This window comes from Chiloscyllium punctatum, chromosome 5 (assembly GCF_047496795.1).
Source record: "Chiloscyllium punctatum isolate Juve2018m chromosome 5, sChiPun1.3, whole genome shotgun sequence".
Lineage (NCBI taxonomy): Eukaryota > Metazoa > Chordata > Chondrichthyes > Orectolobiformes > Hemiscylliidae > Chiloscyllium > Chiloscyllium punctatum.
Genome location: NC_092743.1, coordinates 145,375,921 through 145,401,775, shown reverse-complemented (window position 1 = coordinate 145,401,775; position 25,855 = coordinate 145,375,921). Strand labels below are relative to the sequence as shown.

Genomic DNA, 25,855 nt, shown 5'->3' with positions numbered 1-25,855 from the left:
ACAATGCATTAAAGGCGAGAGCCTGTCTATCCCAATCTTGACTCAGACTGATTTGGAGATGCTGGTGTTGGACTGGGGTGTACAAAGTTAAAAATCACACAACTGAAAATGTTGCTGGAAAAGCACAGCAGGTCAGGCAGCATCCAAGGAACAGGAGAATCGACGTTTCGGGCATCAGCCCTTCTTCAGGAATCATTCCTGAAGAAGGGCTGATGCCCGAAATGTCGATTCTCCTGCTCCTTGGATGCTGCCTGACCTGCTGCACTTTTTCAGCGGCACATTTTCAGCTCTGATCTCCAGCATCTGCAGTCCTCACTTTCTCCTTAAAGACCACACAACACCAGGTTATAGTCCAACAGGTTTAATTGGAAGCACACTAGCTTTCAGAGCGACGCTCCTTTATCAGGTGATAGTGGAGGGCTCGATCGTAACACAGAATTTATAGCAAAAATTTACAGTGTGATGTAACTGAAATTATACATTGAAAAATTGATTGTCTGTTAAGCCTTTCATCTGTCAGAATACAGATGTATTCATGTGTAAATCACAAAACCTTTTTTTAAAAGTTGCATTCTCGGGTTAGCTGTTAACAATGGTGATAGCTAGACAATATGTTGAAGGTGTTAACCCCCTGTGTTCTCTGTCTATGACCTGATGTTTAGATTGATTCTAATCTAAAAAGTGAGATAACAGAGTTTTACATATGCAGTTTTTGAGCTCAGAGTTCTACATGAATGTATGCAGTTTTTGAGCAAAGTGCAATGTGACTCTGCAAGTCCAGATTCACCCCACAAAAGATATGTGTGCATGTGGGTCTTTGTCTGTCTGTCTGTCTGGGGTGGAGGTTGTGAGTGCGAGAAAGTGTGTGTGTGTGTGTAGTGAGTGCAAAGTGTCTTAAATCTGTGAGGGGGTGCATGCGAGTGTGTTGGAGTGTGTGTGGGTGTCTGTGTGCGCGTCTGTGTGTACCTGTGTCCGTGTGTATGTGAGAATGTGCGCGTGTAGGAATATCTGTGTGTGTATATATAGTGCAATGGTGATCACCTGTAATGTGAGGCCCTCCCTATGGGGACCGAACTTAGCTATCAGCCTCTGCTCGGCCACTTTCCTTTGCTGCCTGTCCTGAAGTCCACCTTGGAGGATGGTCACCCGAAGGTCCGAGGCTGAATGTCCTGGACCACTGAAGTGTTCCCCAACTGGGAGGGAACCCTCCTGTCTGTTGATTGTTGTGCGGTGCCCATTCATCCGTTGTTGTAGCCTTTGCTCAGTTTCCCCAATATACCATGCCTCCGGGCATCCTTGCCTGCAACGTGTAAGATAGACAACGTTGGCTGAGTCATATGAGTACCTGCCATGTACAAGGTGGGAGGTGTTCCCACGCGTAATAGTGGTATCTATGTCCACAATCTGACACGTCTTGCACCGTCTACCGTGACAGGGTTGTATGGAGTTGTCCTGAGAGTCGGGCAGTTTGCTACGAACAATGATCTGTTTGAGGTTTGGCGGTTGTTTAAAGGCAAGTAGTCGATGTATGGGGAAGGTCTTGGTGAGGTGCTCATCCTCATTGATAATGTGTTGCAGGTCACGAAGAACATGGCGTAATTTTTCAGCCCCTGGGAAGTACTGAAGTTCACTAAGAACTTCCCCACACCTCTACTACTCGCCTTTAAACAACCGCCAAACCTCAAACAGATCATTGTTCGTAGCAAACTGCTCTCAGGAAAACTCCATACAACCCTGTTACGGTGGACGTTGCAAGACGTGTCAGATTGTGGACATAGATACCATCATTACACGTGGGGACACCTCCCACCTTGTACATGGCAGGTACCCATGTGACTCAGCCAACATTGTCTATCTTATACGTTGCAGGCAAGGCTGCCCGGAGGCATGGTACATTGGGGAAACCGAGCAAAGGCTACGACAACGGATGAATGGGCACCGCACAACAATCAACAGACAGGAGGGTTCCCTCCCAGTTGGGGAACACTTCAGTGGTCCAGGACATTCAGCCTCGGACCTTCGGGTGACCATCCTCCAAGGTGGACTTCGGGACAGGCAGCAGAGGAAAGTGGCCGAGCAGAGGCTGATAGCTAAGTTCGGTACACATAGGGAGGGCCTCAACCGGGACCTTGCCACATTACAGGTGATCACCATTGCACTACACATACACACACAGATATTCCTACACACACACACGGACACAGGTACACACAGATGTGCACACACACCCTTATAGACACACACACTCCAACACTCACACATGCACCCCCTCACAGATTTAAGACACTTTGCACTCACTCACTACACACACACACACACACTTTCTCTCACTTACAACCCCCACCCCAGACAGACAGACACACACAGACAGACAAAGACCCACATGCACACATATATTTTGTGGGGTGAATTTGTACTTGCAGAGTCACATTGCACTTTGCTCAAAAACTGCATGAATTTATGTAAAACTCCGTTATCTCACTTTTTAGATTAGAATCAATTAAACATCAGGTCATAGACAGAGAACACAGGGGGCTAACACCTTCAACATATTGTCTACTATCACCATTGTTAACAGCTAACCCGAGAATGCAACTTTTAAAAAAAGGTTTTGTGATTTACACATGAAAGAAGTGTATTCTATCACTGTATTCTAACAGATGAAAGGCTTAACAGACAATCAATTTCTCAATGTATAATTTCAGTTACATCACACTGTAAATTTTTGCTATAAATTCTGTGTTACGATCGAGCCCTCCACTATCACCTGATGAAGGAGCGTCGCTCCGAAAGCTAGTGTGCTTCCAATTAAACCTGTTGGACTATAACCTGGTGTTGTGTGATTTTTAACTTTGACTCAGACTGGTTCTATTTCCAAAGTGGAATTTACAAACTATACGGATTGACTGTCTGCATTGACTGCCTATGGTTGTGTATTTTTTGAGCAAAATAGAATGTATCTGTGAATATAATTCTGCAAATACAAATTCACCTCATAGACATATACGGGCGAGCATGCGAGGAAGAGAAAGAGTGAGAGTACATGTGAGTGTGTGTGTGTTTTGGTATGTGCAATCTTGGTAAAGTGTAAGTGTGATGGAGTGTAAGCCTGTGAGAGGATGCATGTGTGGGTGTGCGTGGGGGGCATGTAAGTGTGTATGAGAGAGGGTCTGCGCGTATGTAAGAGTGTGTGACGTATGCTTGTGTGTGCGTGTGCATAAGAGAGAGCACACGCATTGGTTGGGGGCCCTGTACAGCAAAGAAGTCTTGTTCGAATCTGGGCATGAAAATGTTGGCATAATGGGTGAATATTTGGTTTCCATGGCTGTTGTGTGTATGTGGATGAAGAACTAGTTATCAAAGGTGAAAATGTTGTGACCAAGGATAAAGTGGATGAGTTGTAGGACGGTGTTTGGAGATTGACAGTTGTTGGTATTGAGTACTGAGGCTGTTGCAGCGATGCCATCACCTACCACCCCACCAACCTCCAGATACATCGTATCATCCTTCGTCATTTCCGCCACCTCCAAACAGACCCCACCACCAGGGATATATTTCCCTCCCCTCACCTATCAGCGTTCCAGAAAGACCACTCCCTCCGTGACTCCCTTGTCACGTCCACACCCCCCACCAACCCAACCTCCACTCCCTGCACCTTCCCCTTCAACTGCAAGAAATGCAAAACTTGCACCCACACCTCCCCCCTCACTGCCCTCCAAGGCCCCAAGGGATCCTTCCATATCCATCACAAATTCACCTGCACCTCCACACACATCATTTACTGTATCCACTGCACCCGATGTGGTCTCCTCTATATTGGGGAGACAGGCCGCCTACTTGCGGAACGTTTCAGAGAACACCTCTGGGACACCCGCACCAACCAACCCAACCACCCTGTGGCTCAACACTTTAACTCCCCCTCCCAATCCGCCAAGGACATGCAGGTCCTTGGCCTCCTCCATCACCAGACCATGGCAACACGACGCCTGGAGGAAGAGCGCCTCATCTTCCGCCGAGGAACCCTCCAACCACAAGGGATGAATGCAGATTTCTCAACCTTCCTCATTTCCCCTCCCCCCACCTTGACTCAGTCCCAACCCTCGGACTCAGCATCGCCTTCCTAACCTGCAATCTTCTTCCTGACCTCTCTACCCCCACCCCAGCCTATCACCCTCACCTTATGCTCCTTCCACCTATCGCATTCCCAACGCCCCTCCCCCAAGTCCCTCCTCCCTACCTTTTATCTTAGCCTGCTTGGCACACCCTCCTCATTCCTGAAGAAGGGCTTATGCCCGAAATGTCGATTCTCCTGTTCCTTGGATGCTACCTGACCTGCTGCGCTTTTCCAGCAACATATTTTTTAGCATGCTATTAGCTTTAGTTAATCTGTCCAGGCTCCTAGTGATTTTGTATAACTCCATCAAATCTCCCCTCAGTTTGCTTGTTGCTATGGAAAAAGGTCCTATCTTCTCTGATCAAATTCATTGTTACAATTTTTTATCTGGGACCCCTTCTCATGAATCCTATCCTTCCTTAAGTGTGGCACTCAACACTGGATGAAATACTCGAACTGAAACTGAACCAATATGCTGTACAAGCCCAACATAACCTCCTTGGTCCTGTACTTTCTGGGCCCTGTTATAAAGCCTACGATATGCTATGCTTAATTAAACAGCTATGCCATCTTTAATGATTTATGCAAACATACTCCCAAGTCCCTTTGTTCCTGCATCCCCTTTAGAGTTGTATCTTTTAATTCATATCATCTATGTTCTTCCTGTCAAAATGAATCATTTCAGTTGATAGTATGAAACTTATTTCTCTGCATTGAGCTTCTTCTGGCACTTGTCTATCTATCCCATCTTATGTACCTTTTAAATTCTACACTGTTCTCCTCAGTTTAAAATAGTTTCAATTTTCAATGGACACCATCAACAAATTTTGACCACTAAGTGGTTAAATGAATGCAGTGATAATGAGAAACTCCAAAATCTATGCACTTACACCTGCATCATGTTCCAGCTCAGCCATTAGTTCACAGCTATTCTTTTTTGAGTTAGTGAGATCAGCAGAGGCACATTTCCAGACCTACAGCCAAGCAAAAGGCAAAAAAAATCAATTTCTGTCAGTAACTGAAACTTTATTATTCATCATTGGAAATTAAAAATGTTTCTAGATAATTATATTATGTAATCGAGTTCAAGAAAAAGAACTTTCAGTACCGGGAAGTGATTAACTTTCTCTTCAACAAAGTAAATAATTTAAGCCTCAAGTCACAAAAGGACATCCCCCTGGCTACTATTAATTACTTAATAGGCCTGAAAGTAGAAAACACCTATAACAAAACAAAAGAGGTCCTTTTTCCTGATGGGGAAATATTGCATAAACACAATAAATAAATAGGAGCCAAGCAGTTTTCGATTAATCACGTGGACATGCTGAGAAATGTACATTAGACTCAGAGCACGCGTTTGCGCTGACCAGTACAGAAATGCTTTTATTGGGATTGACTGGGTAAACTTGGAAACAAGTGAAGACAATGCCACTGAGCTCATACAACAGAGGAGAAACGTCGGAGGAAAGAAAATGCACCACACAGCCGGTCTTAAATGATTTGATCCTCCTGTCTACTCTAATACTTTATGTAATGCTTCCTAGTTTGGTATTAGCAAACTCCGACTATTCCCAGAGTGTATATGTACACACATGATACTGGAACACTTTTAGGAAAATGAGATTTGAAGATTACTTGTTGTCTGCCAGTAAAATTCTCAAATGTTATCAATGTATTCGGTTCAGCAAACACAAGCTTCCCACGTGCCTGCCTGAAGGGCCATGGGAAATCAATGACAGCACACATTGATTTGTAAATTTATACAGGTCAGGCAGGGGTCTGCACTGGTCAGCAGGAGAAAACCCATCAGCCCAGAGATGCAGATGTAGAGTGTAGGAGGAATAAGTCTTGCGCATCGTTTAAAGTGACAGTTTATGTTTTGAAGCAAGGTGGCCTCTTTAAAAAAAGCCTACTTCCTTTTCAGGGCTTTGGTCACAATACTGACCTCCCTTATCCTTAACAGGTCTCACTCAAGCCCACCAAGGCGCTAGTGCATCTCTGAACCATTTATTTATTAGCTTCCAAACTTATACTAGTGCCCAAGTTGCCAGCTGCAGAGGTGCCACCTTTTTGAGGTAGAAGCCTTGACTGGGCAGAAATTCCTAAACAAGACCAGAAAGAGAACCTGAGACCAAACACATCAACAAAGGCGCAAATATTCTGGCAGATTCTTGCTGAATATATAAGAGTCTGCCTGTTGTAGAAGAAAAATAAGTGTTATTCATGTTAATTATTGGCACAGATATGGGTGTGTGTGTCATCATCAAAAAGTGGAGACAATTTAATCAATGCACATTGAACCATGACAGACTCAGGTAAAAACAAACCAATGAGCACCATCTAGAACATAGATCACAACATTACAGCGCAGATGTTGCACTGACCCTGCAGAACCAATCTGAAGCTGATCTATCCTACACTCTTCCATTTTCATCCATATTCCCACCCAATGACCATTTAAATGCCCTTAAAGTTGGTGAGTCTACTACTGTCGCAGGCAGACCATTCTACGCACCCAACTACTGAGTGGTATGAGCTTGTTTATTAAAGTAAAACTAGTAAACTTTACTTTGAAATGTCTTTCTGTTGATAGTATGAAACTTATTTCTCTGCATTGAGCTTCTTCTGGCACTTGTCTTTCTGTTATTTTCTGCACTTTATCAATGTATAGAGACTGCAAATGTAAATATTATTTGTGTAAGTACTCAATTGTTGCTACTAGTTTATGTGGCACTAACAGCCTGTGGACAGTGGGGCACCTGTATCAACTGTATCACAAGTAATAATGACAATGAAATATACACAAATGCATCAAATGTAAAATGATTTATAACTGACGTTGTTTGTGTTGTGTGTGCAATGGAAAATTTTCGGAGATCTGACTACTGCAAATTTGCTGGAGCAGGGAGAACAGGAGAGTGAACCAGACTTACACATCTGGTCGCATTTTCAGTTAAGGAACAGAGCTTTCATTCTTAGCAAGCACAAGGGATTCAATCCCGGAACGTAGGTCTATAATTCATGGTTTCCAGAGAATTCTCATCATCACCCCATCTTTCAAAATACACCCAATTTTACAGATGAGAAATGTTTTAGTAAAAAATAAAATGTCATTCAAATGGAAATTTCCAACAAGTTAAATTGTGCTCGTCCATCCCTGGTGACTGAATTAATATCAACCTAAAGTTATGGGATTACAATAGAAAAATGTGAATACCAGAAATATACATAATTGTTGAGAAGAAATACATGAACCTTTGTGGTTTAATCTTTTGGACAGAACTTTTGTGGTTTATTTAGTTCCTGAGGCAGAAAATGGGTCAAAAATAGACTACTGTGATTACTAACACTGAAACAGATATTAACCATCAAAGAGCAAACCGATCTTTAAGAAAAACCAAAAGAACTGCAGATTCTGTATAAATCAGAAAAAACCCCAGAAACTGGAGAAGTTCAGCAGGTCTGGAAGCATCTGTGAAGAGAAATCAGAGTTAATGTTTCAGGTCCATGAGCTGTTAACTATGTTTCTTTGTTTTCCTATTTTTGAAATGGGGAAAAGTGTTGTTTTTGCAGATATAGAAAAAGCATACAGAAAAAAGGGGTAAGCAAGAGAACTACTAACTCTGCAGGTATTTAGGGAAGGGTATCGCTACTTTTCAGTGTATAATTGTAGTTAATTAAATACTAACTTTGGTGTGTAATTATTATAGCAAGTAAGTTCTTTTTAAAAATTACGTTTTCAACAAAAAGCTGAGATAACCGAAATGCTTGGGCTATACAAAATGATACAAGTTAATGAAATGTCCGATGATGGAATGTACCAGCAGAATTGACACAAAATGTTAAACCAGATCTTGATTTACTGTCGACAAAATAATGTGCATCAGCACTTACAGAGAGGAAGGTTGCCAACCTGGGGAAGGGGGCAATGGGTGTGGAGCATAGATGGGCAGAGGCAAAATACTAAGAGAGATTGGGGAATGCAGGAGTCGGGAGAGGTGACCTCACGCAGCTCAAAAGTATAACTGTGTAATAGTTTGAATAATCGTCACTTCAATTGCTTTCTGCAATTGGGGTCCTTTCTTGCAAGATCGTAGAATAAATTGTCTTGTTTCCAGCTTTGGTGGTCTCGTCTAAATTTTATTGAATTTTGTTTCTAACAATGTTTCAGGTCCAGGAGCTGTTAACTATGTTTCTTTGTTTTCCTATTTTCAGTAATGCTTAACTTTTTAAACTTTGTTTTCCTTATTTTTTGTTTTATACCTAAGATTCTGTACCTAGGTACCTTTGTACCTAAGATGGTGCGATTAGTGGCAACCTGTAAACTTTTCACTGTACTCATGACAATCAAGCTAATTCACTATTCATTATCAAAGTTGAACATGATAGAAGATGAGAGTTAGTGATTAATGGTGAAACCACTTCAATGTCTAATCCAGCTACAGGGATAGGATTCTGCTCTCAGTCCCAGAGGTCAGACTGGCTACTCACTCACTGCATTGACCAATTAAAAGGATTTCTAGTTCAAAGGATGTTGGAAGATCCTGAGTCACCGACCCTGATGTCTTGCTGAGGGATCTGAGGGACTGATGTGAGGTGATGTTCACCAAACAAAGGAAGGAGCCAGCCGCTCAAACATGGAGAGAAGGAATTGGGAACCTCTAGAATACAGAAAAGCATCTCACCATTTGGTGTTAGTCCCCACGCACTCCTTAAAATTCTTCTGTAAATTATCCCTCAGACCCCAGTACACTGATTTCTCTCTGCTCCCAAGGGCACCTCGTCACATCCCCATTTGGACAGCCAACACTGACAGTGCAATTTGGAAACACTCATATGCAAAATTATTAAATCAGTTTCAATTACGCAGACAAAGAACAAAGAAAATTTACAGCCCAGGAACATCCGAACCTGAGCCGATCCAAATCTACTGTCTAAACCTGTCGCCCAATTCCTAAGCACCTGTATCCCTCTGCTCCCCACCTACTCGTGCATCTGTCCAGATACCCACCATGCTGTGTGCGCCGCGCGTATCCCCCTTAAACTTTTCACATCTCACCTTGAACATGTGACCTCGTTATTGAATCCCTCACCCTGGGAAAAGGCTGATCTCTATCCACCCTGTCTATATCCTTCATGATTTTGTAAACCTCAACCAAGTCCCCCCTCAATCTCTAGTGAAAACAATCCTAACCTACTCAGCCTCTCTTCATAGCTAGCACCTTCCATACCAGGTAACTTCCGCGTAAACCTTCTCTGCACCCTCTCCAAAGTGTCCACATCCTTTAGGTAATGCGGCGGCCAGAACTGTCCACAGTATTCTAAATGCGGCCGAACCAATGTCTTGGACAATTTTAACATGACTTGCCAGCTCTTATACTCAATACTCCGTCCGATGAAGTCAAGCATACCATATGCCTTCTTGACCACTCTATCCACCTGTGCAGCCACCTTCAGGGTACAATGGACCTGAACTCCCAGATCTCTCTGCTCATCAACTTTTCCCAAGGCTCTTCCATTTACAGAGACAGACTGGAGGATGTGAACAGAGACAGTGCATCCTATACAGTGTATGTCATTCTTTTAATTCAACTGAAGACTCTTTCAGAAGGCAGAACGCTCGACTAAGTCTGTTACATTTCACAAAGCTCTGCTCTCACCCTTACATCTTCCCTCCCAGAATTGGAGGTCCTTGCCCTCATCATTCACACTATCAGAGTCATATGCACTGGATCATCCCTTGGCATTTCGGCCACTTCCAGCAAGATGCGATTAGCACACATCTCTTTTCCATTCACCAGCAGCATTCTCTATAGATTATTCCTTTCACAAGATTGTGGTCTATTTGCCAATCACCACCAACACACACTCCCCTTTCCATAACACCCATGCATGCAAGTGCAGTAAAAGCAAAAGCTGCCTTTAGATCTTTTGCCATCTAATCATATAAGACCTAAAATAGTCCTTCCAGGTGAAAACAGTGATTTCCATGAATTTAACACTCTCATATGGTATACAAAATGAAAAATAAATATCTGGCAGGATACTAGAAATACTTTGTTCTTCAAGTAATGCCATTGAACCTTACGGTTTAAATTAATGCATCATCTGAAAACTGCACCTCTGAATGCTCAGCATCTCCCAGTAATGCACTGAAGTGCCATGATATTGATGTACAATGGTTCCATTATTCTGCTTCCTCTAATCACACTTCAGCTGAAAACTGCATTTAGTCTGGACTTCCCATCTACAATGCCTCAAAAGGTCAACTAGCAGCACTGACCTTGACTGTAGAATCCCAGGAAGAAGTATATAAGTGGTCATTATACCAGCAGATCTTGCTCACAGCATCATCGTGACCCATGAGTGTATCTTGTCTTCGTCCATAAGCTACTGAGTAAAAATATCTGCAACAATGAATCCAGAAATATGTCAGACCATTGTTTATACTCACATGTCTATCAAAAATGTTTACTTGAATCATACAGTCAGCATAGAGGGACATTGTTTAACCTCTTGCGATTGTCAGTTCTTTGAAAGAGCTGTCTAATTTGGTCCCTGACCCAAGTTTATTTTTATCAGGTCTCTGTAAATTAGTTTTCTTCAGTTACGTCGAAAAGTGTGGTGCTGGAAAAGCACAGGGGGTCAGGCAGCATCCCAGGAGCAGGAAAGTTGATGTTTCGGACATAAGCCCTTCATCAGGAATTTGGGACCGAGAAGGGAGGAAGAAGGGAGGTAGCTGGGAAGGGGATAGGTAGATGCAGGTAGGGGATGATGGCGCTAGGTTGGAGGGGAGGGAGGAGTGGATAGGTGGGTAGGAAGATGGACAGGTAGGACAGTGCTGAGTCGAGTGTTGGATCTGGATTGAGGTGGGGAGGGGGGGAATGGGGAAACTGGAGGAGAAGTCTATGTTGTGGTCGTGTAGTTGGAAGGTCCCCAGGCGGAAGATGAGGCATTCTTCTTCCAGGCATTGGGTGACTTGGGTTTGGCAGTGGAGGCCCAGGGCGGAGTGGGAGGGGGAGTTGAAGTGGTCAGTCAAATGGTAGTGGGGTTGTTTGGTGTGTGTCCCAGAGATGTTCTCTGAAACGTTCCGTGAGTCTTCACTGTCTCTCTTTTTCAGTTACATTCCTAATGGTCTGTTGAAACTCCTCAAAGTCTACACTACCCTGTAAGCTGGCACATGTTAGATCTTAACCATCACCTGTGTGAAAACATTTTATTAGTGTCCTTTTGCCAATTCATTTAAATATATGATATATTCTTTTTAATCACTTGCTAGAAAATACAGTCTCTCCCCACGTTAGATCAAAACCCACCACAGTTTTAGATATTAGGAGAAAGTGAGGACTGCAGATGCTGGAGACCAGAGTTGAAAAATGTGGCGCTGGAAAAGCGCAGCAGGTCAGGCAGCATCCGAGCAGCAGGAGAATCGACGTTTCGGGCATAAGCCCTTCTTCAGGAAAAACGGCTACTTGCAGGCCTTGACAGTCTAATCTCAGTTATTAAAATCCAAAAACATTGGTCTGAATACAGTCTAAATGAATGCATCATTTGAAAACTGCACCTTTGAATGTTCAGCATCTCCCAGTAATGCAGTGAAGTACCAACCGGTACATGACATCAACGTACAGTGTACAATGGATCAATTATTCCGTTTCCTCTAATCATACTTCAGCTAAAGACTGTACTTAGTAATCTGGTGCAAAGTACACTCCAATCAGACAACTATCCATTTCTCATGAGTATCTGCTACCTATCATTTAGCTAATTATGCACAAGTTACCAATATCCCTTTAATTCCATGCAAATTCCTTTGACTGAATAACCCTGTTAAGATTTATGAAATTTCAAACTTTATTTCATAAATCTATCATCTACTGCACTGCCTTCATCAACTCCTCTGTTACTTCACCAAAATATTCAATCAGATTAGTAAAGCAAAATTTGTTTCCAACAAATCTGTGCTCACCGCCCTATGTTAGCTACACTTCAAATGATGATTTGGAGGTGCCAGTGTTGGACTGGGGTAGATAAGTTAAAAATCATACAATACCAGGTTATAGTCCAACAGGTTTTTTTGGAAGTACTAGCTTTCAGAGTGTTGTTCCTTCATCAGGTGATTATATCTCACAACCACCTGATGAACGAGCAGTGCTCCGAAAACTAGTGCTTCCAAAAAAACCTGTTGGACTATAACCTGGCGTTAAGATTTTTAACCCTCAGCAAGTGAGAATTGATATGTCCTAGGTAATGATCTGTCAGTGATTCAGTAACTGCTATTGAGTTTATCCCTCTTCCTTATTTTGAACAGGGTTGTAATACTTGCAATATGATTCTTTGATCTCAATTCCAGCTTCCTTCAGCAACATAGGAGATACCACTTCTGCAGCTGCTTCCTTTTATGGTAACCATTACATTTTACTCTTACATTCCGATAGTTCTTCTTTTGAATATCCCCCCACATTCTTTCAGCCCAGCCTTCAACTTTATTCCAAACTGACATTTCCCACAACATTATTTTTCATTTTTATTTCATCCTCTACTTCATAGAACATAGAACAATACAGCACAGAACAGGCCCTTCGGCCCACGATGTTGTGCCGAACATTTGTCCTAGCTTAAGCACCCATCCATGTACCTATCCAATTGCCACTTAAAGGTCACCAATGATTCTGACTCTGCCACTCCCACAGGCAGCGCATTCCATGCCCCCACCACTCTCTGGGTAAAGAACCTACTTCCCTTTGTCATCCAGGGAACCTGCTGAGTTTCCCCATCAATGTTTGCGCTTGTTTCAGATTTGCAGCTTCTGCAGTATTTTGTTTTTATTGGAATACTGAAGGGAACTGACCTCCTTGAAGATGGGTGAACAAACCGACCCAAATCACTTGTACCATTGGCTGTTAAAGGAAGCCAGGGAGAGAAGAGCAGATGCTCTGAAAATCATTTCCCAATCCTCACTAGATACAGGTGCGGATTCAAAACTGGCAAACATCAATTTTTTTTTTAAGAATCCCTACAGTGGGGAAACAGACCATTCGGCCCAACAAGTCCATACCAGGCCTCCAAAGAGCAACCCACCTAAACCCATTCCCCTACCCTATTACTGCAATTTACCCCTGAATTATCCATCTACCCTATACATCCCGAGACACTCTGGGCAATTAACTTAGATTACTTACAGTGTGGAAACTGGCCCTTCGGCCCAACAAGTCCACACCGAGCCGCCAAAGCGCAACCCACCCAGACCCATTCCCCTATATTTGCCCCTACCCCTAACACAACGGGCAATTTAGCATAGCCAATTCACCTGACTTGCACATTTTTGGACTGTGGGAGGAAACCGGAGCACCCGGAGGAAACCCACGCAGACACGGGGAGAATGTGCAAATTCCACACAGTCAGTCGCCTCAGTCGGGAATTGAACCCGGGTCTCTGGTGCTGTAAGGCAGCAGTGCTAACCACTAGTATGACTAATTCACCTAACCTGCACATCATTGGATCATGGGAGGAAACGGTGCACCCGGAGGAAACCCACACAGACACAGGGAGAATGTGCAAATTCCACACAGACAGTCCCCGAACCTGGGTCCCTGATTTTGTAAGGCAGTCGTGCTAACCACTGAGCCACTGTGTGGCTCATAACATCAAACAATTATTCAAAAAGGGTCCAACAGATGGGCCAAATAATTAAATGCAAGACAGTCATGGGCAATTGCAACTTCCCAAATATTGATTGGAAGCTCTTTAGATCAAGTAGATTGGACGGGGCAGTGTTTGTGCTGTGTGTCCAGGAAGCTTTTCTAACTCAGTATGTAGATTGTCCAACCAGAGGGGAGGCCATATTGGATTTGGTACTCGGTAACAAACCAGGACAAGTGATGGGCTTGTTAGTGGGTGAACATTTTGGTGATGGTGACCACTATTCTATGACTTTCACCTTGGTTATGGAGAGAGATAGGTGCGTGCAACAGGGCAGGTTTTACAACTGGGTGAAGGGTAAATACGATGCTGTAAGACAGGATCTGAGGAGCATAAGTTGGGAGCATAGGCTGTCAGGGAAGGATGTCGTGGAAATGTGGAACATTTAAAAAGGAACAGATACGACGTGTCCTTGATATGTATGTACCTGTCAGGCAGGAAAGAGAAGCTCGTGTGAGGGAACCTTGGTTGGCGAGGGAGGTTCACATAAGGTTGAGGAAACAAGGTTCAGACAGAGCGTTGGAGGGATACAGGATAGCCAGAAGGGAGCTGAAGAAAGGGATTAGGAGAGCTAAGAGAGGGCATGAAAAATCTTTGGCAGATAGGATCAAGGATAACCCCAAGGCTTTTACGCATATGTGAGAAACATGAGAATGACGAGATCGAGGGTAGGTCCGATCAAGGACAGTAATGGGAGACTGTGTATTGAGTCGGAAGAGATAGGAGAGGTCTTGAATGAGTACTTTTCTTCAGTATTTACGAACGAGAGGGACCGTATTGTTGAAGAGGAGAGTGTGAAACGGACTGGTAAGCTCGAAGAGATACTTGTTAGGAAGGAAGGTGTGTTGGGCATTTTGAAAAACTTGAGGATATACAAGTCCCCCGGGCCTGACGGAATATATCCTAGGATTATGTGGGAAGCAAGAGAGGAAATTGCAGAGCTGTTGGCAATGATTTTTCGTCTTCACTGTCAACGGGGGTGGTACCAGGGGACTGGAGAGTGGCAAATGTTGTGCCCCTGTTCAAAAAAGGTAATAAGGATAACCCTGGGAATTACAGGCCAGTTAGTCTTACTTCGGTGGTAGGCAAAGTAATGGAAAGGGTACTGAGAGATAGGATTTATGAGTATCTGGAAAGACACTGCTTGATTAGGGACAGCCAGCACGGATTTGTGAAGGGTAGGTCTTGCCTTACAAGTCTTATTGAATTCTTCGAGGAGGTGACCAAGCATGTGGATGAGGGTAGAGCAGTGGATGTAGTGTACATGGATTTTAGTAAGGCATATGATAAGGTTCCCCATGGTAGGCTTATGCGGAAAGTCAGGAGGCATGGGATAGAGGGAAATTTGGCCAGTTGGATAGAGAACTGGCTAACCGGTCGAAGGCAGAGAGTGGTGGTAGAGGGTAAATATTCAGCCTGGAGCCCAATTACAAGTGGAGTTCCGCAGGGATCAGTTCTGGGTCCTCTGCTGTTTGTAATTTTTATTAAGGACTTGGAAGAGGGAGCCGAAGGGTGGGTCAGTAAATTTGCAGATGATACGAAGATAGGTGGAGTTGTGGACAGTGAGGAGGGCTGTTGTCGGCTGCAAAGGGACTTAGATATGATGCAGAGCTGGGCTGAGGAGTGGCAGATGGAGTTCAACCCTGTCAAGTGTGAGGTTGTCCATTTTGGAAGGACAAATAAGAATGCGGAATACAGGGTTAACGGTCGGGTTCTTAGTAAGGTGGAGGAGCAGAGGGATCTTGGGGTCTATGTTCATAGATCTTTGAAGGTTGCCACTCAGATGGATAGAGTTTGTAAGAAGGCCTATGGTGTATTAGCGTTCATTAGCAGAGGGATTGAATTCAAGAGTTGTGAGGTGATGTTGCAGCTGTACAGGACCTTGGTAAGGCCACATTTGGAGTACTGTGTACAGTTCTGGACACCTCACTTTAGGAAAGATGTGGAAGCTTTGGAGAGGGTGCAGAGGAGACTTACCAGGATGTTGCCTGGAATGGAGAATAGGTCGTACGAGGATAGGTTGAGAGTGCTAGGCCTTTTCTCATTGGAACGGCGAAGGATGAGGGGTGACTTGATAGAGGTTTATAAGATGATCAGAGGAATAGATAGACAGTCAGAGACTTTTCCCCCGGGTACAACAGAGTGTTACAAGGGGACATCAATTTAAGGTGAAGGGTGGAAGGTATAGGGGAGATGTCAGGGGTGGGTTCTTTACTCAGAGAGTGGTGGGGGCATGGAATGCGCTGCCTGTGGGAGTGGCAGAGTCAGAATCATTGGTGACCTTTAAGCGGCAATTGGACAGGTACATGGATGGGTGCTTAAGCTAGGATAAATGTTCAGCACAACATTGTGGGCCAAAGGGCCTATTCTGTGCTGTATTGTTCTATGTTCTATGAAGTGAAACATTGAGATACATGTCCACAGGATCTTGAAGATCGCTGAATGAGTAGATAAAGGCAGTTAAGGGTGACATATGGGATGTCTTTCATCATTATGTGAGGTATTGACTATAAATACTGGAGCGATTGAATAGGCAACTTTAGGAGTTTTATGTACAGTTTAAGTCACTAAATTACAAGGCACGAGAGCGAGTACAGCGGAGATTTACATGAATGCTGCTGTGCCTTCAACATTACAGCTAAGAAGAACAGTGAGATAATTCAGAGTTGTTTTCCTTAGGATAGAGGAGGCTGAGGGGTGACATAACTGAAATGTTTAAAATAATGTGGGATATCAAAATTCTTGGATAGAATGGGCAGGAAAGACCTGTTACCTCGCGTGGAGAATTCAATTACCATAGGACACAGAAATAAGGTAATTAGTAGAAGGATTAGAGAGAACATGAGGAAAAGAAAACATTTTCTCCCAGAAGGTGCTGAGTGTCAGAACCTTCTGCCTGGTGACTGAGGCTGAAACCCTCAAACCATTGAAAAAGAATATGAATCTGCTCCTGAAGCTTCAAGGCTATTCAAATGGACAGTATTGAGAATCTTCAGTTATCCTAGGCACAATGGTCTGGGTTGCAACATTTCTATGGCTATATCTAAGTGCTCTCCAACTGAAACTAACTCCATTTAGTCCACATTTCTCAAAAACAGATCCACGATTATTTCTATCAGAGATTTGGAAACAACTGATTAAAATTGTCCTTTTAGCAACATTTAATACATTGAGAAACAGAAACTGCTGGTGAAACTCAGCAGGGCTTGATTGGAACTCATGACACTGGATACGAATTATTAACTCTGCTTTCTTCCCACAGATGCTGCCTGATCTGCTGAGTTTCATCAGCAATTTCTATTTTTGTTTCTTATCTCCAGCATTCAGGGTAATGTTTCATTTAATACATACACATTGTTGTCCCACGACGAACAAAGGACTGTCGTATCATCCAGTAACAAACAAGATGACAGTGCCTAATAAAAAAATGGAGATCAGTTTAACAGACCAGTCAGAGGTCAATGAATTGAAAATATGAGGGTAAATATTACACAGGTATCTCATGCTGTAACTTTGGCAGAAGCTGGGAGGAAAACCTGGAAGTAAAAATATAAATTCAGGCTCATGCCATTCCTCTGGGGTTTCCAATAATCTCCTGCCGAAGTTACAATGACAGATTGAGGAAGTCCTGCAAAAGTTAAGATTATTTATTTGATAATTGTTACTGAGGGTGTGTTTTAAATTGATACAAAATGTAAAACTAAGGAGGACAAGACAAGACAAGAGAAGAATTTTGATATTTACATATTTTGTACCTTAAATCACCAATATAAATTCAACAGTGAGGGCTTCACTCAGAATGAATACAGAAAGATCCAGCATTACAAAATATAGAAAGCTACATAATTAAAAACTGCGAAAACAGAGATATGTCCATGCACTGTAAGTATATTCACTATCAGATTACTTAGTGTGGAAACAGGCCCTTTGACCCAACAAGTCCACACCGACCATCTGAAGCGCAATCCACCCAGACCCATTCCCCTACGTTTACCCCTACACCTAACATTACGGGCAATTTAGCATGGTCAATTCACCTAACCTGCACATTTTGGATTGTGGGAGGAAACTGGAGCACCCGGAGGAAACCCACGCAGACACGGGGAGAATGTGCAAACTCCATACAGACAGTTGCCTGAGGTGGGAATTGAACCCGGGTCTCCGGCGCTGAGAGGCAGCAGTGCTAACCACTGCACCACCGTGCCACCCACACAAAGAGCCTTCAGTTGTTTTGATGATTTTCCTCATCTCTTGTCAAAGACTAGACTACAGTTTTTCACCATCCTTTATTATCTTATTTGAAAGGGGGTGCTTGCTGACTGGAAGCCTATATAATGAACATTATGTTATGCCATCTTACAGGATGTTACTACCTAGCTGAAGCCTGCTGTTCCTGATGACCATACGCTCACCTTCAGCAGATTACCATTAACAAAACTCTCATCGACTGAGATGAGAGGAAATCTCTTATGTCGGTAAGTTGAGAATCTTTGCAACTCCTTGGCAGAGCTGTGGGGGAAGAGAAATTGTGAACCTTTAAGGCTGAGATAGATAGTTTCCTGATCAGTTGGGGAATGGGGAAAATGCAGGGAAGTGGCTGAGAGGAATCAGATCCTATTATTGGAGGAGCACACTCAAGGAGTCAAACAGCCTGCTCTTGTTCCTTTTTATTAAACGGTCTTATGGATTTATGTCTTCCCTTACACAGACACACAGCTTTGAGGATGTAACTCTGAAGATGGACGAGGGAGATCCAGTGGATGTAGTGTACCTGGACTTTCAGAAAGCCTTTGGATAAAATCCCACATAGGAGGTGAGTGAGCAAAGTTAGGGCACATTATATTGGGGGCAAAATACTGACTTGGATTGAAAGTTGGTTGGCTGACAGGAAACAAAGAGTAGTGATAAACAGCTCCATTTCGGAATGGCAGGCGGTGACCAGTGGGGTACCGCAGGGATCAGTGCTGGGACAGCAGCTTTTTACAATATACATTAATGGTACAGATGATGGTATTAAAAGTAATATTAGCAAATTTGCTGATGATACAAAGCTGGGTGGCAGGGTGAAATGTGAGGAGGATGTTAGGAGATTACAGGGTGACCTGGACAGGTTAGGTGAGTAGTCAGATGCATGGCAGATGCAGTTTAATGTGGATAAATGTATGGTTATCCACTTTGGTGGCAAAAACAGGAAGGCAGATTACTACCTAAGTGGAGTCAAGTTAGGTAAAGGGGCAGTACAGAGAGATCTGGGTGTTCTTGTACATCAATCCGCAGGTACAGCAGGTAGTGAAGAAGGCTAATAGCATGCTGGCCTTCATAGCAAGAGGAACTGAGTATAGAAGCAAAGAGGTCCTTCTGCAGCTGTTTAGGACCCTGGTGAGACCGCACCTGGAATATTGTGCAGTTTCGGTGTCCAAATTTGAGGAAAGACATTCTGGCTATTGAGGGAGTGCAGCGTAGGTTCACGAGGTCAATTCCTGGAATGGCGGGACTATCTTACGTTGAAAGATTGGAGCGACTGGGCTTGTATCCCCTTGAGTTTAGAAGGCTGAGGGGGGATCTGATTGAGACATATAAGATTATTAAAGGATTGGACACTCTGGAGGCAGGAAACATGTTTCTGTTGATGGGTGAGTCCTGAACCAGAGGACACAGTTTAAAAATAAGGGGTAGGCCATTTAGAACAGAGTTGAGGAGAAACGCCTTCACCCAGAGAGTGGTGGGCGTGTGGAATGCTCTGCCCCAGAAGGCTGTGGGGGCCAGGTCTCTGGATACTTTCAAGAAAGAGTTGGATCGAGCTCTTAAGGATAGTGGAATCAAGGGTTATAGGGATAAGGCAGGAACAGGATAGTGATTGAGGATGATCAGCCATGATCATAACGAATGGTGGTGCTGGCTCAAAGGGCAGAATGGCCTACTTCTGCACCTACTGTCTATTCAGATTAACTACGTCAATCTCAGCATCACTCCAAGACCAGCTGATCACTGTAAAGGTGTATGATTTTGCATGCTCCAGGTTAGAGTGTCTCAGTGGTATCCTGCATAGCCTCTGGAGTAGACTTTGACAAAAACACGTACTCTTTGTTTGCTTTAAACTTATGTTACTTTACCCGCAGGAGCAATGAACTCCACCTGGGGATTCTTTGGCTATTATTCTTTTTCTACATTACCAGATCTCACCATATTTGAAAAGGACATACTCCGTTGTAACAATTTCTTTTCCTTGGAAAACATTTTTAGTGTTGAATCTGTTTTGTAAATTAAAACAAAGTATGACACAAATTAATGTGTGTAAAATTGAAAGCTATATAGACACTACAGAATACAAACAAAAACAGAGACATACCATAAAAAGAAACATATAGTCAGCTAGACAAACTGTTAAATGATAACTTTTTAAAAAACTCTTACAGTTTTGCCATAAATATTATTAGCCGCTTAATGGTGAGGTTGTTAAACGCTTGTAGAGAGATTTTTTTTAAGATTCCTTACAATGTGGAAACAGGCCCTTCAGTCCAACCAGTCCACACCGACCCGCCAAAGAGTAGTCCACCTGGACACATTTCCCTCTGACTAATGCACTATGGGCAATTTACCACAGCCAATTCACCTGGCCTGCACACCTTTGGACTGTGGAAGGAAACCTGTGCAGACATGGGGAGAATGTGCAAACTCCACACAGTCACCTGAGGCTGGAATTGAACCTGGGACCCTGGTGCTGTGAGGCAGCAGTGCTAACCTCAGAGCCAGCGTGCCACCCCTAGTGTTAGGAAAGTGGAGATGGGCAAGATTATTGCCATACACTAAACAAAGACTTATACAAATTGTCTTTTACTTTGTCAAATCTAAATTTATAGGCTAGCATGAAGCTGAAACAATAAAACATGGCTGATTTTTTTGATTTACAGGTGATCATGTCCACAGATATTTACTAAAGTACCTTGGGAAGTTGTAAAGACCGAAGTTCCATCGCGAACTACAGCGATCCCAGTCACTGCCCTAATGGTTTAAAACAAGAAAATACAAACACAATCAGAGGCCACAATACCAACAAGAAAACCTTCCAGAGAACTCAGTGAAAATTGACAAAGTAAGCTCATCCTTCACCACAAAGCAACAGTTAGTTGACTGGCAATGTTTATTAGAGCTGAAAAATATGTTGCTGGAAAAGTGCAGCAGGTCAGGCAGCATCAAAGGAGCAGGAGAATCGACGTTTCGGAAGAAGGGCTTATGCCCGAAACGTCGATTCTCCTGCTCCTTTGATGCTGCCTGACCTGCTGCGCTTTTCCAGTAACACATTTTTCAGCTCTGATCTCCAGCATCTGCAGTCCTCACTTTCTCCTGGCAATGTTTATTGTAGAACTGAAATTACTGGCATTGATATTTAACAAATTGAAAATGGAAAATAAAATCGAATTTGATTTAAAACATTCTACCCATTTCTTATCCTGCTGCAAAAGTTAAAAATGACCCACAGTTATTCTTCACCATCTTATATGAAAACAGGATTCAGGAGCTTACATGATCACATGTGGGTCTGAAAAGGACCTTTTCACTTCTAACTTTATCAGAATCATGTACTTATTGTGTTCCCCGAGAGGTGGGGAGAGAGTAGATGGCTAGGCATTGCAGGTGACATCAGTTCTGAGTGAACATTTATGAAAGGTTTTCGCTTTTCTGTTCTTGTCCATAAATAGTAGTACAGAAATATATACCTAGTCCACTGCAATCTCACTATAACATAGTTCATAACCTCATCATTTATTCTATTGTTAGTTACTGAAAAGCACAGAATGAATACACAGAACTTACTCTTTGTGAATCTTCTGCTGGTAAACTATACTCAGTTTGCTAATATTGCTCCAAGCTAGTTTTAGACTTTCTTCTGTCAAATCTTCAAATGAGTCTTCACAGGAAGAAACTGCAAAACAGAAAATGATGTTCTGGAGCACAGGAAACTCCACAATGGTTGCTGTGACACTATATCACCTTCAAATAATCAGCATCAGTGTAGAGGTTTGTAGTGCAGGCAACAGTAATTCTCTATATCAACTTTCGATATCAACTTATGAAGAATAATCTAAATCTGATGCATGGCTTTTTTATTGCTTTTTTTTAATAGATGCAGGAGATTATAATTAATAAATAGCCTGTATGCAAAGTACAAAGACAACAGATATAATTTGCCTTTTACAAGATTGCATTTATGTTGTAGAATGAATTAGACAAGAACACAAGGTGGTAAGAACATAAGTACTAGGAGCAGGAGTAGGCCGTCTGGCCCTTTGAGCCTACTCTGCCACTCAATAAGGTCATGGCTGACCTTTTCATGGCCTCAGCTCCACTTACCCACACTCTTCCATATCCCTTAATCCTTTTATTGTTCAAAACAAATCTACCTTAGCTTTAAAAACGGTTACTGAAGTAGCATCAACTACATCACTGGGCAAGGAATTCCATAGATTAACGACCCGATGGAATTGAAATCCTAATTATAAACAATCTTGGTCAGGGATCTGGGCTTAAAGTTTAATAAGACCATTTAAAAAAAATTGGGATTGATTTCTAAAGGAATAAAATGGTAAAGAAGTTACATTAAATTTGCATAAAATTCTGGTTAGATCACACAAGTATTCGGCACATATCTGGTCCCTATATGGTTTTTAAAAAAACGTGGAATCAAAGGTTGTAATTTTAATGACAGCAAAAACAACAGCATTGGCAATGTTATAACTGTGCAGCTGATAACTTTAGGATGACATTTGCACAGTTACAGATGGAAACCATAAAGATGCTGCTGATCATTCAGGCATTAAAAAGGTGCACAAACGATTTGCAAGGAGAGGTCATATCTATTATGAAACATTGCACAAACTGGGACTTGTTTCCCCAGAACAGAAAAGGCTGAGTGGATAACTGAATGGATTCCTTTATGGCAACATATGGTTTGAGAAAATATCAGGTGGTGGTCAAAACCAGCACCAACAACTCATGGTAGCACCAATAAATCTAACTGGAAACTCAGAAGAAATTTACTTACCTAACAGCTGGAGAGAATGTGGATCTTACTACTACAGAGAGTAGCTAAAATAAATAACATTAATTGGGGGAGCAGGAGACAGAGTTAAACAAACATGTGCTGCAGAAAGGAATGGAAGTCACATCACGAGCTGATTTCCTCTACTGCTCTGCATTCAAGCAGGATGGCACAGTGGCGAGCATTACTGCCTCGCAGGACCACGGACCAATGTTCGACTCCAACCTTAGGTAACACGGCGTGGAGTTTGCACATTCTCTCCATGCCTGTGTAAGCTTATGGCAGCTGCTCCGGTTTCTTCCCACAGAGAGATTAGTCATGTTAAATTGCCCATAATGTACAAGGAGGTGCAGGCTAGGTGGATTGGCCATGTTACCTGTGGGTTGGTGGGGGGGGGGGGGCGGAAGAGGTGGGTGGGATGCTGGATCTGGGAAGATGCTCTTTGTGGGGGGTTGGTGCAGACCATAGGAAGAGGCCATTTGACTTTCCAACTGTAAGGATTCTATACAAAGAAGGACACAAGATACTAAATTATATTGAACACAAAAGTGAAATTACCTTAACTTAACATCTTCAGGTTTCTGGAACACTGACTAGATCATTACTAGTACACAATTTATGGAAAGTATTCTGCCTGGAGGTCAGTGTTGAGTGGGCTCCCGCAAGGCTGTGTTCTTGGGTCTCTGCTCTTCGTAGTTTTTATAAATGACTTGAACGAGGAGGTTGAGGGGTGGGTTAGTAAATTTGCAGATGACACAAAGGTTGGAGGTGTCATTGATAGTATAGAGGGCAACTTCAGGCCGCAGCGCGACATAGAGAGGATGCAGAGCTGGGCTGAGAAATGGCAGATGGAGTTCAACCTGGATAAATGTGAAGTGATGCATTTTGGAAGGTCGAACTCGAATGCTGAATATAGGATTAAAGGCAGGATTCTTGGCAGTGTGGAGGAACAGAGGGATCTGGGTGTGCAAGTACATAGATCCCTCAAAGTTACCACCCAAATGGATAGGGTTGTGAAGAAAGCATATGGTGTTTTGGCTTTCATTAACAGGGGGATTGAGTTTAAGAGCCACAAGGTTTTGCTGCAGCTTTACAAGTCCCTGGTGACACCACACTTGGAACATTGTGTCCAGTTCTGGTCGCCCTACTACAGGAAAGATATACACACTTTGGAGAGGGTGCAAAGAAGGTTTACCAGGATGCTGCCTGGACTGGAGGGCTTGCCTTACGAAGGTAGGTTGAATAAGCTCGGACTTTTCTCTCTGGAGAGGAGGAGGAAGAGAGGAGACCTGATCGAGGTGTACAAGGTAATGAGAAGAAGAGAGTCAATAGCCAGAGACTTTTCCATAGGGCAGGATTGACAGGTATGAGAGGTCATAGTTTTAAGATATTAGGGGAAAGGTATAGAGGAGACATCAGAGGTAGGTTCTTTATGCAGAGAGTTGTGAATGCATGGAATGCGTTGCCAGCGGTGGTGGTGGAAGCAGAGTCATTGGGGACATTTAAGTGACTGCTGGACAGGCACATGGAGAGCAGTGAGTTGAGGGGTGCATAGGTTAAATTATTATTTTTTACATTAGGATTAAACCTCAGCACAACATCTGGGGCAAAGGGCCTGTTCTGTGCTGTACTTTTCTATGTTCTAATAATGATAACTGCAGTTCAAATTTCTGCAAATTTACCTGGAGGCAACTCGTTTACAGAAGTACTTCGGCTGCATCCTTTGGAAAGGGTTTGAAACTTTGGCATTATCCTTTGAGGATGTGGGCTGGTGAACAACTGCTTCGGAGTCTGTCCAAATTCAAGGATCTGGGTCAGCATTGCTATCTTCTGATTTGGATCCTCGATGCTGTGGACAAAGTTGTACAACATTGAAGTGATCCTGATTTTGAATTACAACCGTTCAATGAAAGCTACAATTAAGCCAATACATTTTAGAACATAGAACATTACAGCGCAGTACAGGCCCTTTGGTCCTCAATGCTGCTCGGGCCTTGGAACCAATCTGAAGTCTATCTAACCTACACTATTCCATTCTTGTCCATATGTCTATCCAATGACCATTTAAATGCCCTTAAAGTTGGCGAGTCTACCACTGTTGCAGGCAGTACATTCCTCGCTCCTACTACTGAGTAAAGAAACTACCTCTGACATATGTCGTATATCTATCACCCCTCAATTTAAATCTTTGTCCCCTCGTGCTAACCATTGCCATCCAATGAAAATGGCTCTCACTGTCCACCCTATCTAAACCTCTGATCACATGCCTCAATTAAGTCACCTCTCAACCTTGTCCTTTCTAACGAAAGCAGCCTCAAGTCACTCAGCCTTTCTTCGTAAGATGTTTCCTCCACACCAAGCAACATCCTGGTAAATCTCGTCTGAACCCTTGCCAAAGCTTCCACGTCCTTCCTATAATGCGGTGACCAGAATTGTACACAATACTGCCACATATGAGCGCACCAGAGTTTGTACAGCTGCAGCATGATCTCTCGGTTCCAAAACTCAATCCCTCAACCAATAAAAGCTAATACATCGTATGCCTGGGTGGTAACTTTCAGGGATCTATGTACCTGGACATTGAGATCTCTCTGCTCATCTACACTGCCAAGATTCTTACCATTCGCCCATTACTCCTTCCAAAGTGAATCACCTCATTTTTCTGCATTAAACACCATTTGCCACCTCTCAGCCCAGCTCTGCAGCTTATCTATGTCCCTCTGTAACCTGCAACATGCTTTGTCACTATCCACAACTATACCGACCTTAGTGTCATCTGCAAATTTACTAACCCATCCTTCTATGCCTCATCCAGGTCATTTATAAAAGTGACAAACAGCAGTGGCCCCAAAACAGATCCTTGCGATACACCACTAGTAAATGAACTCCAGGATGAATATTTCCCATCAACCACCACCCTCTGTCTTCTTTCAGCTAGCCAATTTCTGATCCAACCCGCTAAATCACCCTCAATCCCATGCCTCCATATTTTGTGCAAG

At 43.1% G+C, this 25,855-nt stretch overlaps 1 protein-coding gene across 3 annotated transcripts in view; it reads right to left on the bottom strand.

The window, feature by feature from the left end:
• nsmaf (neutral sphingomyelinase (N-SMase) activation associated factor) overlaps positions 1-25,855 on the bottom strand; it is a 110,648-nt gene that overhangs the window by 10,945 nt on the left and 73,848 nt on the right. For all 3 annotated transcript variants that reach the window (XM_072571588.1, XM_072571590.1, XM_072571589.1), the window contains exons 21-27: positions 24,539-24,705; positions 21,632-21,740; positions 20,760-20,818; positions 20,000-20,067; positions 17,168-17,232; positions 10,398-10,521; positions 5,005-5,088 (exon numbers count right to left, since the gene is read on the bottom strand). In XM_072571588.1, coding sequence (XP_072427689.1) covers positions 5,005-5,088; positions 10,398-10,521; positions 17,168-17,232; positions 20,000-20,067; positions 20,760-20,818; positions 21,632-21,740; positions 24,539-24,705 — 676 coding nt within the window. The remainder of the gene's footprint in view (positions 1-5,004; positions 5,089-10,397; positions 10,522-17,167; positions 17,233-19,999; positions 20,068-20,759; positions 20,819-21,631; positions 21,741-24,538; positions 24,706-25,855) is intronic.